We start from the raw sequence: 12,116 nt of genomic DNA on the forward strand, positions 1-12,116 counted from the left end.
ATTCCTCAACTTTTGAATAGATACAAAAGCAGTACCATATCGGAAGTGGGTCTGTAGATGGATTCAAACCAGAAAATCCTGCAGAACCGAGTGGGTATCGAGCACACAATCCTTCAGAGGCTGTTTTGTTTATTTTATTTTTTAGCCAGTTTGTAGTAGATTTTAATGCAGAGGGTAATACAGCAGGAGATGATTCTCTTGTGCACTGCCTTGCATTTCTTTTTTCCAGTGAACCCCACCAAGAGCTGATCGGCCACCGTGTGGTCTTTTGTGCCATCTGTGTAGATGGTCAGCGCTCTCTTGGGGTCCAAGCGATGAAGCCTCTCTTCCTCTTTGGAGGGGTAAGGCAGAGCAAAGCTGGAACACCAGCAAGCCAATGAGGGTGGGGTCGGAGGATGGGGTGTGGGGGCAAAAGGGAGTGTAAGCCCCCATCTCGGAGTTTAAAAAAGAATTTAAAAAAAAAAAAAGATTTTCAAGGGATTTGCAAACTTGTCTAAGTTAACATACTTTTCTGGGCCTAGAGGAGTCAACAAATTCAGAACAGATTTCTTGAACCAATGAATTTGTGAATCGATGTTGTCACCTGCTCAGAGTTTGTGATTTCCAAACAAAATTTGTGGACTATATGCCATTTGTGTACGTCAAAGTCTACAAGGTCAGCTTGGTAGTTGCACGCCCTAGACGCGTTTGGGCATCGTTTGAAATATGTCAAATATAATATTTCTTAGTTTTAAAAATGTCAGGTTGGGGTATTAAACCTGAGTCTGTGGCACGCATAACAACAAAGGCAGTACTTTCATCTAAAGTAGTCGGACTTCAGTCAGAGTCTAGACTTTCTGACAAGTTGAATAACATTCTAATATTTTCATTTCAAGCTAAGATTTTTTTTTTTAACTTCTACATTTTTTATTGTATCTGAAGTTGGTGGTCATACATTTAATTGGAGTGTACCTGTAAACTTTGTCATCATTTAAGGAATTTATGCATGGGCAACAGAACACATAATTTGCGTATAATAATTAGTATACAGTTTGGGTATAGTGATTGCAACTTACATCAGTGACATTATCATGATCTTCTGAGACAAGGGTGTCGGGTGACCCCAGATTTGATGGTAGTTTGGATGTTAGTCCCTCACCTATTGCAGAATTGGTAGTTTTCTTCAAGTTTACTACAGCAGTGATTAGAAACAATTAGTTTAGGCTTAAGCAAAACTAGTTAATATCCATCCAATTGGATGCAGGCACCTTTGTTCATTGAGCTCATTTGCATCCTGCAAACAATTTCCTGTTAGAGCTAAGATCCAAAGTGAATCAGCAGCATCCCATGTCGCCCTCCCCATCTCTTGATGTGATGGCTGAATTTAAATTTTAAACAGCATCCAGAAAATGGATGAAGCCTTAATTCACTCAGAATGTAGCTCTAGTTCAGGGTGCTAAAGAATACTGGCATTTTACTCTAGAAAATCTTTGAACCAGCCCATTGACAGATCTGCAACATCATCTGCTTTTGATAGACAGCACTGCAGGAGTCTGTGATCCTTGTACATTTGTTTTCCACTGTTGGTTTTTTTCTGTGTCCTGGCTTTCTGCAAAGCTGAATTGCCAGTCGCATAATATGAAATAGGATTCGAGGTGAGCAAAACATTTAGTAGTTTGAATTCTCTCTACAGTTGTAGCCAAAAAGGCAGCCTTTGCTATGGCACGATAGTCCACAGCATCAAGAGATGGCTTCCTCTGCAAGACTGTCACCCATGCTTGTTCAAGGCAGTTACGAACAGACCTGTGAATAAAAACATGTGTAAACATGGAGGGACCTAGATCATGCCGGTGGACTGCACAAGATATTATACTGCCTACCAAATAACCTGCTTCTTAGTAAATTAGAAACAAACGTTGGCATTTGTCAGATTGAAAATCCTTAGTATTTTGGAAAGCTAGGGCTTTAGTTGGTTAAGAGTTGTGTTATTGATTACATTCCTAGATATGTTTAACCAATGTTATTGTCTGTTTTATAAGTCTTCTGATTTACTGAGCAAATCTCAGCTTGTTATTGTGTGTGCCAATGCTGTAGAAATTAAAACATTGTAGTGTTCATGGTGTCATTGAAAACAGTGGATTGTCAGTATGCTGTAATTTATGGTATCGGCCTCAGGCTTAGTGGTATTGTAAACTCAATTTTGTCACTCCTCCACATTCTCTCTGGTTCTGCAGGAAATTGTAAGACTTAAAGGATGTTGTGGGAAATAAGTTGTCATTGCATTTCCTTGCCAACTGTTAGTGTGAGCAGCTCATGGGGAAGCTGCCTTTCCCTTGACTTGACCTTCTCTCTGTGTATAACTGTTGTACAATGTTAGTCTTCTTCCAAATCTTCTGTTGTGGAGCTGATTCCACAGTTGATCTTTTTGCCTGCTAATTGCCCCAGGCTATTGGCCACCCTACAGCAAATCAACACGTTTAAGGAGGAAATACTGCATGTGTTTGACGCTCTTCCAGCTACCTCTGGCACACATTCAGGCCCAGGTGTCTGCAGGGGCCCTCAGTCAGGTTACTATGTGCATATCAGTCCTCGTTGCTGTCTGACCACTTAACTGAGGGGTCTTCAAACTGTGGGGCGGGCCCTCAAGTGATCCAGGGGGGTGGGGGCAGGCTCTGGGCAAAAGAAATAATATGCAGATAATAGTACTTTGTCTTAAGCAGAAGCATGTTTATTGCATTTGTTAAAAGGTTATAGATCTTAACGGCAATGTTTAAAAGGAGTCTAGACTTATTTAAACATTGCCAACTTAATAGAATAGTTATGAAAAATTTGAGGGGGGGGGGGCCTATTAATTTTTTTCCAACTTGGGGGGCGCAGCATTAACCAGTTTGAAAAACACTGCCTTAGACCCTGCTATGGGCTCCATACCCGCCCTGATGCGCTCTTCCACCTCGATCCACAACCTGTGCTGATTACTCCTTTGCCAACACAAGTACCGATGCCATCCGTGCCAGAGGAAGATCTGGAGCTTGTTCTGATATCTGACACTGTATGAGCTCCAGCACAATACCAACCTATATTGCGCAAAAAAATTACTAGGGTGCAATTGGTTGTCCTACAGTCTGACTGATCCTGTGCGTCTACTGGGTCAAACATGCCATCAAAGGTTCTATTATTGTGACTCTGATTTGACCAAAGTTTGCTACCACCCAGAGATGATGATGAAGATCGGCACAATTTACCCCCTCATGATTAGATTGTTTTTTACATGAATGTAAAAGAGGCCAGTGTGCTTGGCACGTTCCAACTATAGGGTTTAATTTGCCATTTTAACATCCAATGCATTGGACCTACAACTGCCCTTTACTGACGTTAAGGCAATCTTATAATCTGGGCTGGCGCTTCTGAACCCTTGCTCTTTTCAATGAGGCTCTCACTGACAATTGGGTCTCAGCTCAAAGCCCTGTTCTTGCTCACTGGTGAACAAGTAGATGGAAAGACATCACAGTTCGGCACCTGAAAACCCAGATTTCGTCACTAAACATATATATATATATTGTGTTTACCTACCGCTGATCAGGCTTTGAAACCTCCTGCAGTGGCTCTGATTGTTTAGGCTCAAACCAGCAATTCTTTAATGACCAGTCCCCAAATAGGGAGCCTAAGAGGATTTAGGCTTTTGGAGAGCAAATGCTGTCTTCGGCTAGCCTGGCGTTGAGATTGGTCCGTGAAGTGTGCTTATTGAGCCAAAATACATATGCCCTGTAGAACGTCATTAACAAGATCTTGCCAGTGGTCTAGTGAGACCTTAGGGCTTAAACCCTTCTGTATGGTTAAGATGTGGTCAAATTCATGATTTGTTATGGCCTTGATACTACTCGTTATCTGGGAGGGAAGGTTGGCACCAGTATGGAGCTCTACTGCCATGCATGGATGCACTCCACAGGATTCTCTAGAGATGTAGAGGCGACTCTCATGGATATGTCTTTGGATGGCCCGTGCCTGTTAGAGAAAAAGACAATTCTGCATTGGAATGTTTCAAAGAAAGCAGAGTGACTGCATGCTTCCTGTAGCTTTGATCCCTTGCAAACAGCTTTCTTGTGACCAGTGTAGGAAATTCCAAGTCCCCTCTAGGGGGCTGGCGTATAGGCAGCGTCAATCTAAGCAGCCACTGCTGTAATCAGCACAGTCCTTTTGAGGCCAGGGGCATGATCCAGCAGGCAACATGCAAGCCTACAAGAGCTGCATTTCTCGCAGTCCCCTTTTCCTGCAGCAGCCAACACCAAGCTGGCTTAGTGGCTTATAACCAACATGTGGGAGGCAGGATCACCATTTTGTCCCTGGGTGGTGATCCTTCAAGTCCTACAGGTGGGTTCTTAAAATCGTTTAGCACGACTATGTCTTTTCCTTTCTTTCAGCAACACAGCCCCCTCCACTCCCCAGTACAAACAAACACACATTCTGAGTGAATCTCTGGGAACACCTGTCCATTCAGTTGCAAGAGAGAAGTTTTACTTTCAAAAAGCTGTAGAGCGTGTTTCAGACTAGGAAATAGGGGCAGGTTACTACTCTTGCTATTTTCATGTGTCAGAGAAGGATGTGGCTTTTGGCACATCTTAGTCCTTCATGCACTGAATGCTTACCTGCTTAACGGTAAATTACAAATATTCATGCTGGCTGAGTTCCTGTCTGTCTAGTACCCAATCAACTGGTTAGTGTCCTTTAGTCTGCAGCATTTATATATCCATATACCCGTCCTGTAAGTCCACAGAAGTTACCTGAGCTTCAGAATATGCCAGGAGTATTTTTAGTTTGCTGTGCTCCTCTTCAGCTTTCCCAATACCCCTCAGGAGTTCGCAAAAGTGATGGCGATGGATGCTGCCATCTACGAAGGTTGTGGATACCAGTTTTCTCCTATGTTGACGGCTGGCTTTTGAAGGTAGGCTTGCCAGAGTCAGTCGTAGAACACCTCAAGACGACAACAAACCTCCTGACTTAGTTGGGCAGCTTCATGGTCAACGAGCCAAAGTCACACCTGACTTCTTTGCAGAGGCTTGCTCTTGGGGCTGTCTTGGATAGTACACAGCTCAGAGCCATTACTCCATTGCAAATAGATCCTGGACATTCAAGCTATGATCCTAATAGTTTAGTCTTGTGTCTTGATGAGTGTAGTTCTGAAGCATCTTGGCATTTTAGATTGCTCCATCCGCCTTGTAGACTACGCCAGATGTCATATGTGGGCTATGCAATGGGATCTAAAGTTTCAGTGGGCCCAGCACCAAGGAAACCTATCAAAAGCCATTCAGATCTCAATCACTGCACATCAGTGGTGGCGACTCAATGGCAGGTGGACTGGTGGCAGGCCCTCTCCCTTCCCCACCACAGCAGACGGTGGTGACAGACGCATCACTGCTTGTGATGGGGAGGTCATTTGGGAGAGCTGGAGATGATTGGATTCTGGTATTTGACGGAAGCCTGGCTCCATATCATCTTACAGGTGTTATGAGCCATTAGCTTTCCCTTGAAGGCCTTGCTGCCATCCACGAAAGGGAGGCTGGTATAGATTCTCACAGTCAACACAATCATGTGGTATTGCACCAAGCAGGGTGGAGTGGGGTCCTGGGACCTCTACCAGGTTACTCTGCACCTCTGGAGTTAGTTGGGGAGGCATTTCAAATTGAAAACCACCTGCAGTATTTGATTTCCACAGCAGATTAACTCAACAGATGGAATGTGGCAGCCCACAAATGGAGATGATTTCCTGAGGTGGTGCAGGGCATCTTCAATCAGTGGGAAAAACCCAGTCTAGATGTTTTTGCACTGTTAAACACACAGTGCCAAAAGTTGGATGTTTTGAGATGCTTGGAGATAAATTCTGAGTAGAACTGCACTAAGGAGTCCTCTATGCCTTCCTGCCCCAAGTTCTGGAAAAGATCAGGAACCTAGTGGCTCTGGAGTGGGCTATGGGAGTGTTTTAAAGGCATAAGCAAATGCAGAGTAATTTTAATAAAAGATAATGTTAGTGTCAGGAGATTGAATTGTACTGGTAAAATGAATGTACATAACCCATAATGTCTTAATTGAGTCTTTTATTTAGAGTTGAATGTTGGTTTTGCTTGAATGTGACAATACACATTTCCCTACTTTGTTCAGTTTCTCTTTGATTGTTGTTCTGTAATGACTTTTGTTGTATGAATTGAAAAATCTAATAGTATTGTATTGTTTTCTAGGCTGTGCAGTACGATTTCCTTAACTTTTCAGAATTTGATGTGGAAGAATATGAACATTACGAGGTTGGTATTTTTTTGTTCAACATACTGATTCTTAAATTATCCTACAGTTAGGTTGGGCCAAATTGAATAATTTGGCTATGATTGAACATGGAGGGGTGCTGCTTCATTTTAGCGTGTTGCATTGTTGTAAGTTGAGGTGGTGGTAGGCAGAGCAGATGGTGAAGGGCTTTAGGGAACTTATGGTACTGTAAACAGTAAAGCCTTTTTTGGCAATACTACATCCCACATGAGTAGCCTACCCTTCCCCATGATCAACATAGACTATCACGGTGATTATTGTAAAATATGTTGTACATGATACATATTTTGTAACACACTTTTTTAAATTGTTCCAGAAAGCAGAAAATGGAGATTTTAATTGGATTGTTCCAAAGAAATTTCTGGCTTTCAGTGGGCCTCACCCGAAAACTAAAATTGAAAACGGTATGTGTTCACTAAAGAGAGATCTTTAAACAAAGTATACTCATGTGTCCCATGGTTGTAATTATCACTTTCAGAAACTTCTTCTGGTGGATTGCCATCATCTGATTAACTTTTGAGTTTGCTTCTCTTGCATCAACTGTTAAAAAAAAAAAAGCCTGTTATCTTCCCGGTATTTAGCTAGTGATTTACCACTATTTCACTCTGGTGGGAATGTTACCCTTTCATTGTAACAGATAAGAACTTTTTGTAGAATGTGTGGCTGTATGTGCTCATACTTTGCCATCTAGTGTTGTGCTAGAACATTACAAGTTGTTTTGCTTCAAAGAAACTTTGAGTCACAGGATGTAGAGTGATTGCCTGCTCCACTAATCCACAATGTGCATGGACATGGACACCACCTTTAGGTTGTCTTTTTCTGCCCTCTGATGCAGACAAGTTAAGATACAGCTCCGACACTGTCTTGCTTTTCGGTGCTAGAAAATGCTGCAGTACGAGAGAGAAACATGCTAGGCACACCAGAAGATGCAGCAATGGGCCGCTGTCTGATACTCAGGATCTCTGCAGGGGACAGAACCTCCTCTGTGTTGAAGAGCTGGCTGGCCTCTCTGGCATGCTAATAACATGGCACAATCCAATCCTGAGATAGTGTCTGTGGTTGCCTCCTAGGAAAATGAGGCACACGCCTCGAAAGGTAAGACCAGGGGGGACTACACTCTGAAAACCCCAAGGTCTCTGAGTACCATCCCCAGCCATGGGATAGAGAGACAATCTCAGAAATGTCCCAAGGAAGCATACCCAGAACCTGCTAAAAGTAGGCCTCCAGTCCACTTCTGACTTCAGACTCCTCTTGGGTCTGAGATAAAGCTTTATAGAAGAGACCATCCATGCTCTACATTAACACCTTCTTAACTGAAGGGCACCAAGCCTTCAACTTCATAGCGTAAAACTTCACATTCAAGATTAGACTCGAAATCAAAGCTGAAACTCCTCTCGGCTCCAACTTCTGAGGCATCTGAACTCAAGAGAATGGCAGATGAGCTAGACTCCAGACAGAAGTGTCTTTATTCATCCTGAGAAAGATCAGCATTTTGGCAAAGCCTCTTTAGCTGAGGGCAGTTTCCATCCCAAATAGGAGGTTCCTGACTTTCAAGGAGAAACCGGAGTATAAAGAAGCTGGACACCCACTACCTTTACAAAAAGCAAACAAAGGGATTTAGTAGCAGCTCCTCGAATGCCACCTGCCACACCCAAGCAGGCATTTCCCATTTCATCTTTACAAATCACCATGCCCCCCCCCCCCACACACACACACACACACACACACACACACACACACACACACTATACTATGCTAAAGTAAATAGTGGTACGAGACCATAAGGTCGTCATGCTCCTCATCAAAGGCCAGGGTCTCTTTTTGGTGGTGACCCTTTTTAAGCCTGAAAATAGTGTTTAGTTCTTACCAATGCCTAAGGGTATGCTGAAGTCATCCCCTGACTGTTTTATATAGCCCATTGGGGCCAAGGTGGATACAATCTGCATTGGGACGTATAAGGCTTCTTTCAAGGATCCTAGTTCCATCAGGTATCGGATTACTTCATATTGTCTGGGGGTTCAGACTGCCAGGATAATGCAGCAGCCCACACTTTAATCTGCTTATTGAATTTTTGTTGTTTTGTTCTTATTTTAGTCAAATGTGTTCTCATTTTTTTATTTAATAACTGTAGTGGAGTTATAGATTGTTTTGCATGGCTTTTTTTATCTAGGCATGGGCTGCTCGAATACTTTACACATTGCCTTTGATTTAAGACTGTTTCATGTCTTGTTACCAGCAATTGATTACCTGTTTATTTTATTTAATTTGTGTGACATCTAGCAGGTGCAGGCCTTATCCATTGAGGTGGCCACTCGTCCACCCCAAATAATCCACTTTACTACACTTGTTAAAATTTAATGGTGAGGTGACATACAAATGCTATATGAGGAGTGTAATTATTTTGAAATTTTATTCATGGCTGTAGCTTTCACTTACTTTGATGCTGTTGTACTCCTGGTACAGGGGGTATTCATTAAAATTACCTTGACTTTGGAATTGTTTACCAGAGAATCATTTTGGTTATCTGAGCAATAACCCAGTGCTACTTAAGTAAGAGAGCAGTGAGCTGTAAAGTTGTACAGTGGATCAAAGCTGTTTCATTAACTTGACAGGGATTCGGAGAATGCAATATATGGCACCCAACTTGAAGTGATTAGTAAATATAACTGTTCTTGGCAAAATTGAAGCTTCTACTAGATGATGCTTGTGTAATAGAGTTAAGACTAGATTGGATAGTTTAACAGTATGACATCTGCACTTTGGAAAAAATAAAGTATTTTGATTTGTGTGACATCTAGCAAGGAGTAGTCTTATCCATGTCCATTCCAAGTAATAACCCACTTTTCTATAGAAGGCAACCATCCTAGGGGTGAGAGTAAAGGCAGCACTTGAAAGAGAACCTCAGCCCCCAAGCACTGACTCACTCTTGGTCCCACCTGATCACATGACCTGTGGGGGAGGTTTTGCAGAGTTGGGGATAAGGTATTTCGACTCAGTGGGTGGAAATCACTTCAGACCAAAGGGTACTCGTAGTCCAACTGGGCTGCTTCTTGGAATTTCATACCTCTGTCAACATGCATTCAGACCGCATCACCCCACTTTTTTGTTTTTGTTTTTGGTTTACAAGAGGAAGTTTAAGCCCTCTGTTAAACAGGCACCATACAGCCAGTACTTCTAAAGAATCAGGGAAAGGACATGTACTCATCATACTTCCTCGTCCCCAAAAAATCACGCAACCCTACAGCGTGGCCTGGACGTCAGGCCACTTAACCAGTCCATCTTGTCTGAGCACTTTCACATGACAACCTTGCAAGACGTCATCCTGTTGCTATAATGAGATTTTAAGACCAAATTCGACCTCTGACACCTACTTCTAGCTACCAATCCACCCCACGCATCCTCTGTACCACTAGTTCATGGTAAGTGAACAGCACTAACTGGTGACAATACTGTCCTTCAGGGGTACAACAGCCCCAAGGGTCTTCACCAACTGCCCAGCTGTCATGACCACTCATTTGCAAAGAATAGGCATACACATGTTTTCTTATCTCACTGACTGGCTGATCAAGAGCAGCAGCAGAAACCATGCCTAGCACACACCAAGACAGTGCTCAGTATTATATGCCGTTTAGGCTTTACAGTAAATGTAAAGAAGGTCCCACCTACAACCTCAGCAGATCCAACCCCTTTTTAGGATCTGTCCTATGTCATCACAGGGTAGGAATACCCAGTCAGCAAAGAGTAATGGCTGCTGCCTCTTTTTAAGTTTGCTCGTCTATTAAAAGTAAGAACTGTACTGAAATTCCTTGGGATGATGGTATTGTAGATAGCAAATGTCATTAATCCCTTGCAACAGTGCCTCACCAGCCAGTTCTGCTGTTGATAAAGACTGGCACTCGTCTCTCTACAATGGTAGAACATCAACAATCTGTTAGGCATACCTTTCATCAACTCTCTTGCATGTGACCATTACTCTCAATGCATCTCTTATAGGTTGGGGCACACTTCATGGTGACATAACGGCTATGGCACTTGTACCCCTCTTCAACAGAGCAGGCACGTCAGATTCCTGGATTTACCAGCAGTTTACCTTGCACTCAAAGCTTTCTATCCATTCGTTGTGGGAGAGATGGTCCTTATAAAGGCGAACAACATGACAGTAATTTATTACGAAACAAAAACATGGAAACACCCACAATCAGTTTCACGAAACATGAATCTCTTAGGACGGTATTCGCATACCTTGTGGGGCTGGGTGTTGAATGTTTTGACAACTGTCCTGAAGGATGTCAGGCAAACACTCCTGATCCTCCCGGTCTTATCTGGGCATAAAAGACTGATTAGGTAAGGCCGTTGGAAAAGCATGGTTCTTAGGCCCCATGCTTGAATTTGCTTGTCAGGCTGTTTGTCAGATGTCCAGCAGACTTTTCGGGGTGATGGCTGACTCTGCCTTTCTGAAATTTAAAGAGGACAACGCCTCCACTTGCTCTCTAGGCCTAGCTCGGCCTGTTTAGCAGTTTCCCCCTACAGCACCCCTTTTGGGGTGTTGGTAGGGAATACCTGCAGAGGCAATGTCAATATGGCCTCAGCAGCAACAGGCCTCCCAGCCCTTTTGAGGGTGAGGCGAGGAGCTTGCAAAAAGCATTCAGACCCCTAGGAGCAGAACACTACCCCGCCCCCTATCCCCTGCAGTTGCAACACTGCTTTAGTTTGTCCTTGGTGGCACACAATCACTTGGTAGGAGATTGTTATCTTCCACCTCCCCAGATGGCGGAGCATCATGTCAGACCAGTGAATGCTCCAGCTTGTGAAACACTGGTATTGCCTATGCTTCTATGCCTGGATATGCTACCTCTACAGCAAAACCTCCCGTAAGACCAGTTGTCCCCACTTTCCACACTCCATGGAAAAGTTTAAGCACTCTTGACCAAAGGAGCACAAGAGAGGGTTTTTGCTTCAGAAATCAGGACAGGTTGTTAATCCTGTTATTTTCTGCTGTCGAAAAAGGTTGGAGACCTTAGTCCAATTCTTGCTTTTCATCTTCTATGCTTCTTCCGGAAAAGTAAGTTGAAAATGCTCATTGTTCCCCAAGATCTGTGTGCCCTAAATCCAGGAGACTGGATGTTAGCTCTGGACTAGCAGGGCACATACTTCCACATCCCCGTCCTGTAGTCCCACAGGCATTACCTGCCGTTTCAGGTAGGTCACAAGCACTTATAGTTCCCTGTGCTCACATTTTGACCCTACCAGTGCACTTCGGACATTCACAAAGATCATAGTGGTGGCTGCAACTCGTGTGCGAAGGTTGGGGAGTACCATTGTTCCTGTACCTCAGTGACTGGCTGCCCTTGCCCTAATCAGCTGTTAGCTACATCCAGACTACGTCCGACCTATTGACATTGGGTTTCTGCTTCAGCATGCAAAAGTCACACTGAGTTCTTCTCAAAGGCTTCCCTTCATCTGAGCCATTCTGGACAAAGTGCTTTTCCAAGCCATCTCTCTGCCTTAGTAGGTTCAGGGCATTTGGGCTGTGGTCCCGAACTTTCAACTTCTGACCTTCTGGAGTTGCATGGATCCGCTTGACACAGTGTTTGTCCTGACCATCAAAGGAGATTGGGTGCAGGTACTCACAAATAAAAGGACCATCATGGCCATCATGTGATGTTGCAACAATCAAGGTGGCCTGGGGTTAGGGGTTCCCTACCAGAAGGTTCTGCGAATCTCGAAGTGGCTGAACACTCAGGGCATCTCCCTGATGGACCAGCCCCTGGCAGTATTTTTAAACTCCAGTGCAGACAAACTGTCTGTTTGCCAAACAGATGACA

The 12,116-nt window shown here is 43.6% G+C and overlaps 1 protein-coding gene across 9 annotated transcripts in view; it reads left to right on the forward strand.

Annotated features, from left to right (window-relative positions):
- CDC14B (cell division cycle 14B) overlaps nt 1–12,116 on the forward strand; it is a 344,504-nt gene that overhangs the window by 135,610 nt on the left and 196,778 nt on the right. For all 9 annotated transcript variants that reach the window (XM_069227743.1, XM_069227768.1, XM_069227761.1 and 6 more), the window contains exons 7-8: nt 6,210–6,272; nt 6,608–6,695. In XM_069227743.1, coding sequence (XP_069083844.1) covers nt 6,210–6,272; nt 6,608–6,695 — 151 coding nt within the window. The remainder of the gene's footprint in view (nt 1–6,209; nt 6,273–6,607; nt 6,696–12,116) is intronic.

This window comes from Pleurodeles waltl, chromosome 1_1 (genome assembly GCF_031143425.1).
Source record: "Pleurodeles waltl isolate 20211129_DDA chromosome 1_1, aPleWal1.hap1.20221129, whole genome shotgun sequence".
In the NCBI taxonomy this organism is placed as follows: domain Eukaryota; kingdom Metazoa; phylum Chordata; class Amphibia; order Caudata; family Salamandridae; genus Pleurodeles; species Pleurodeles waltl.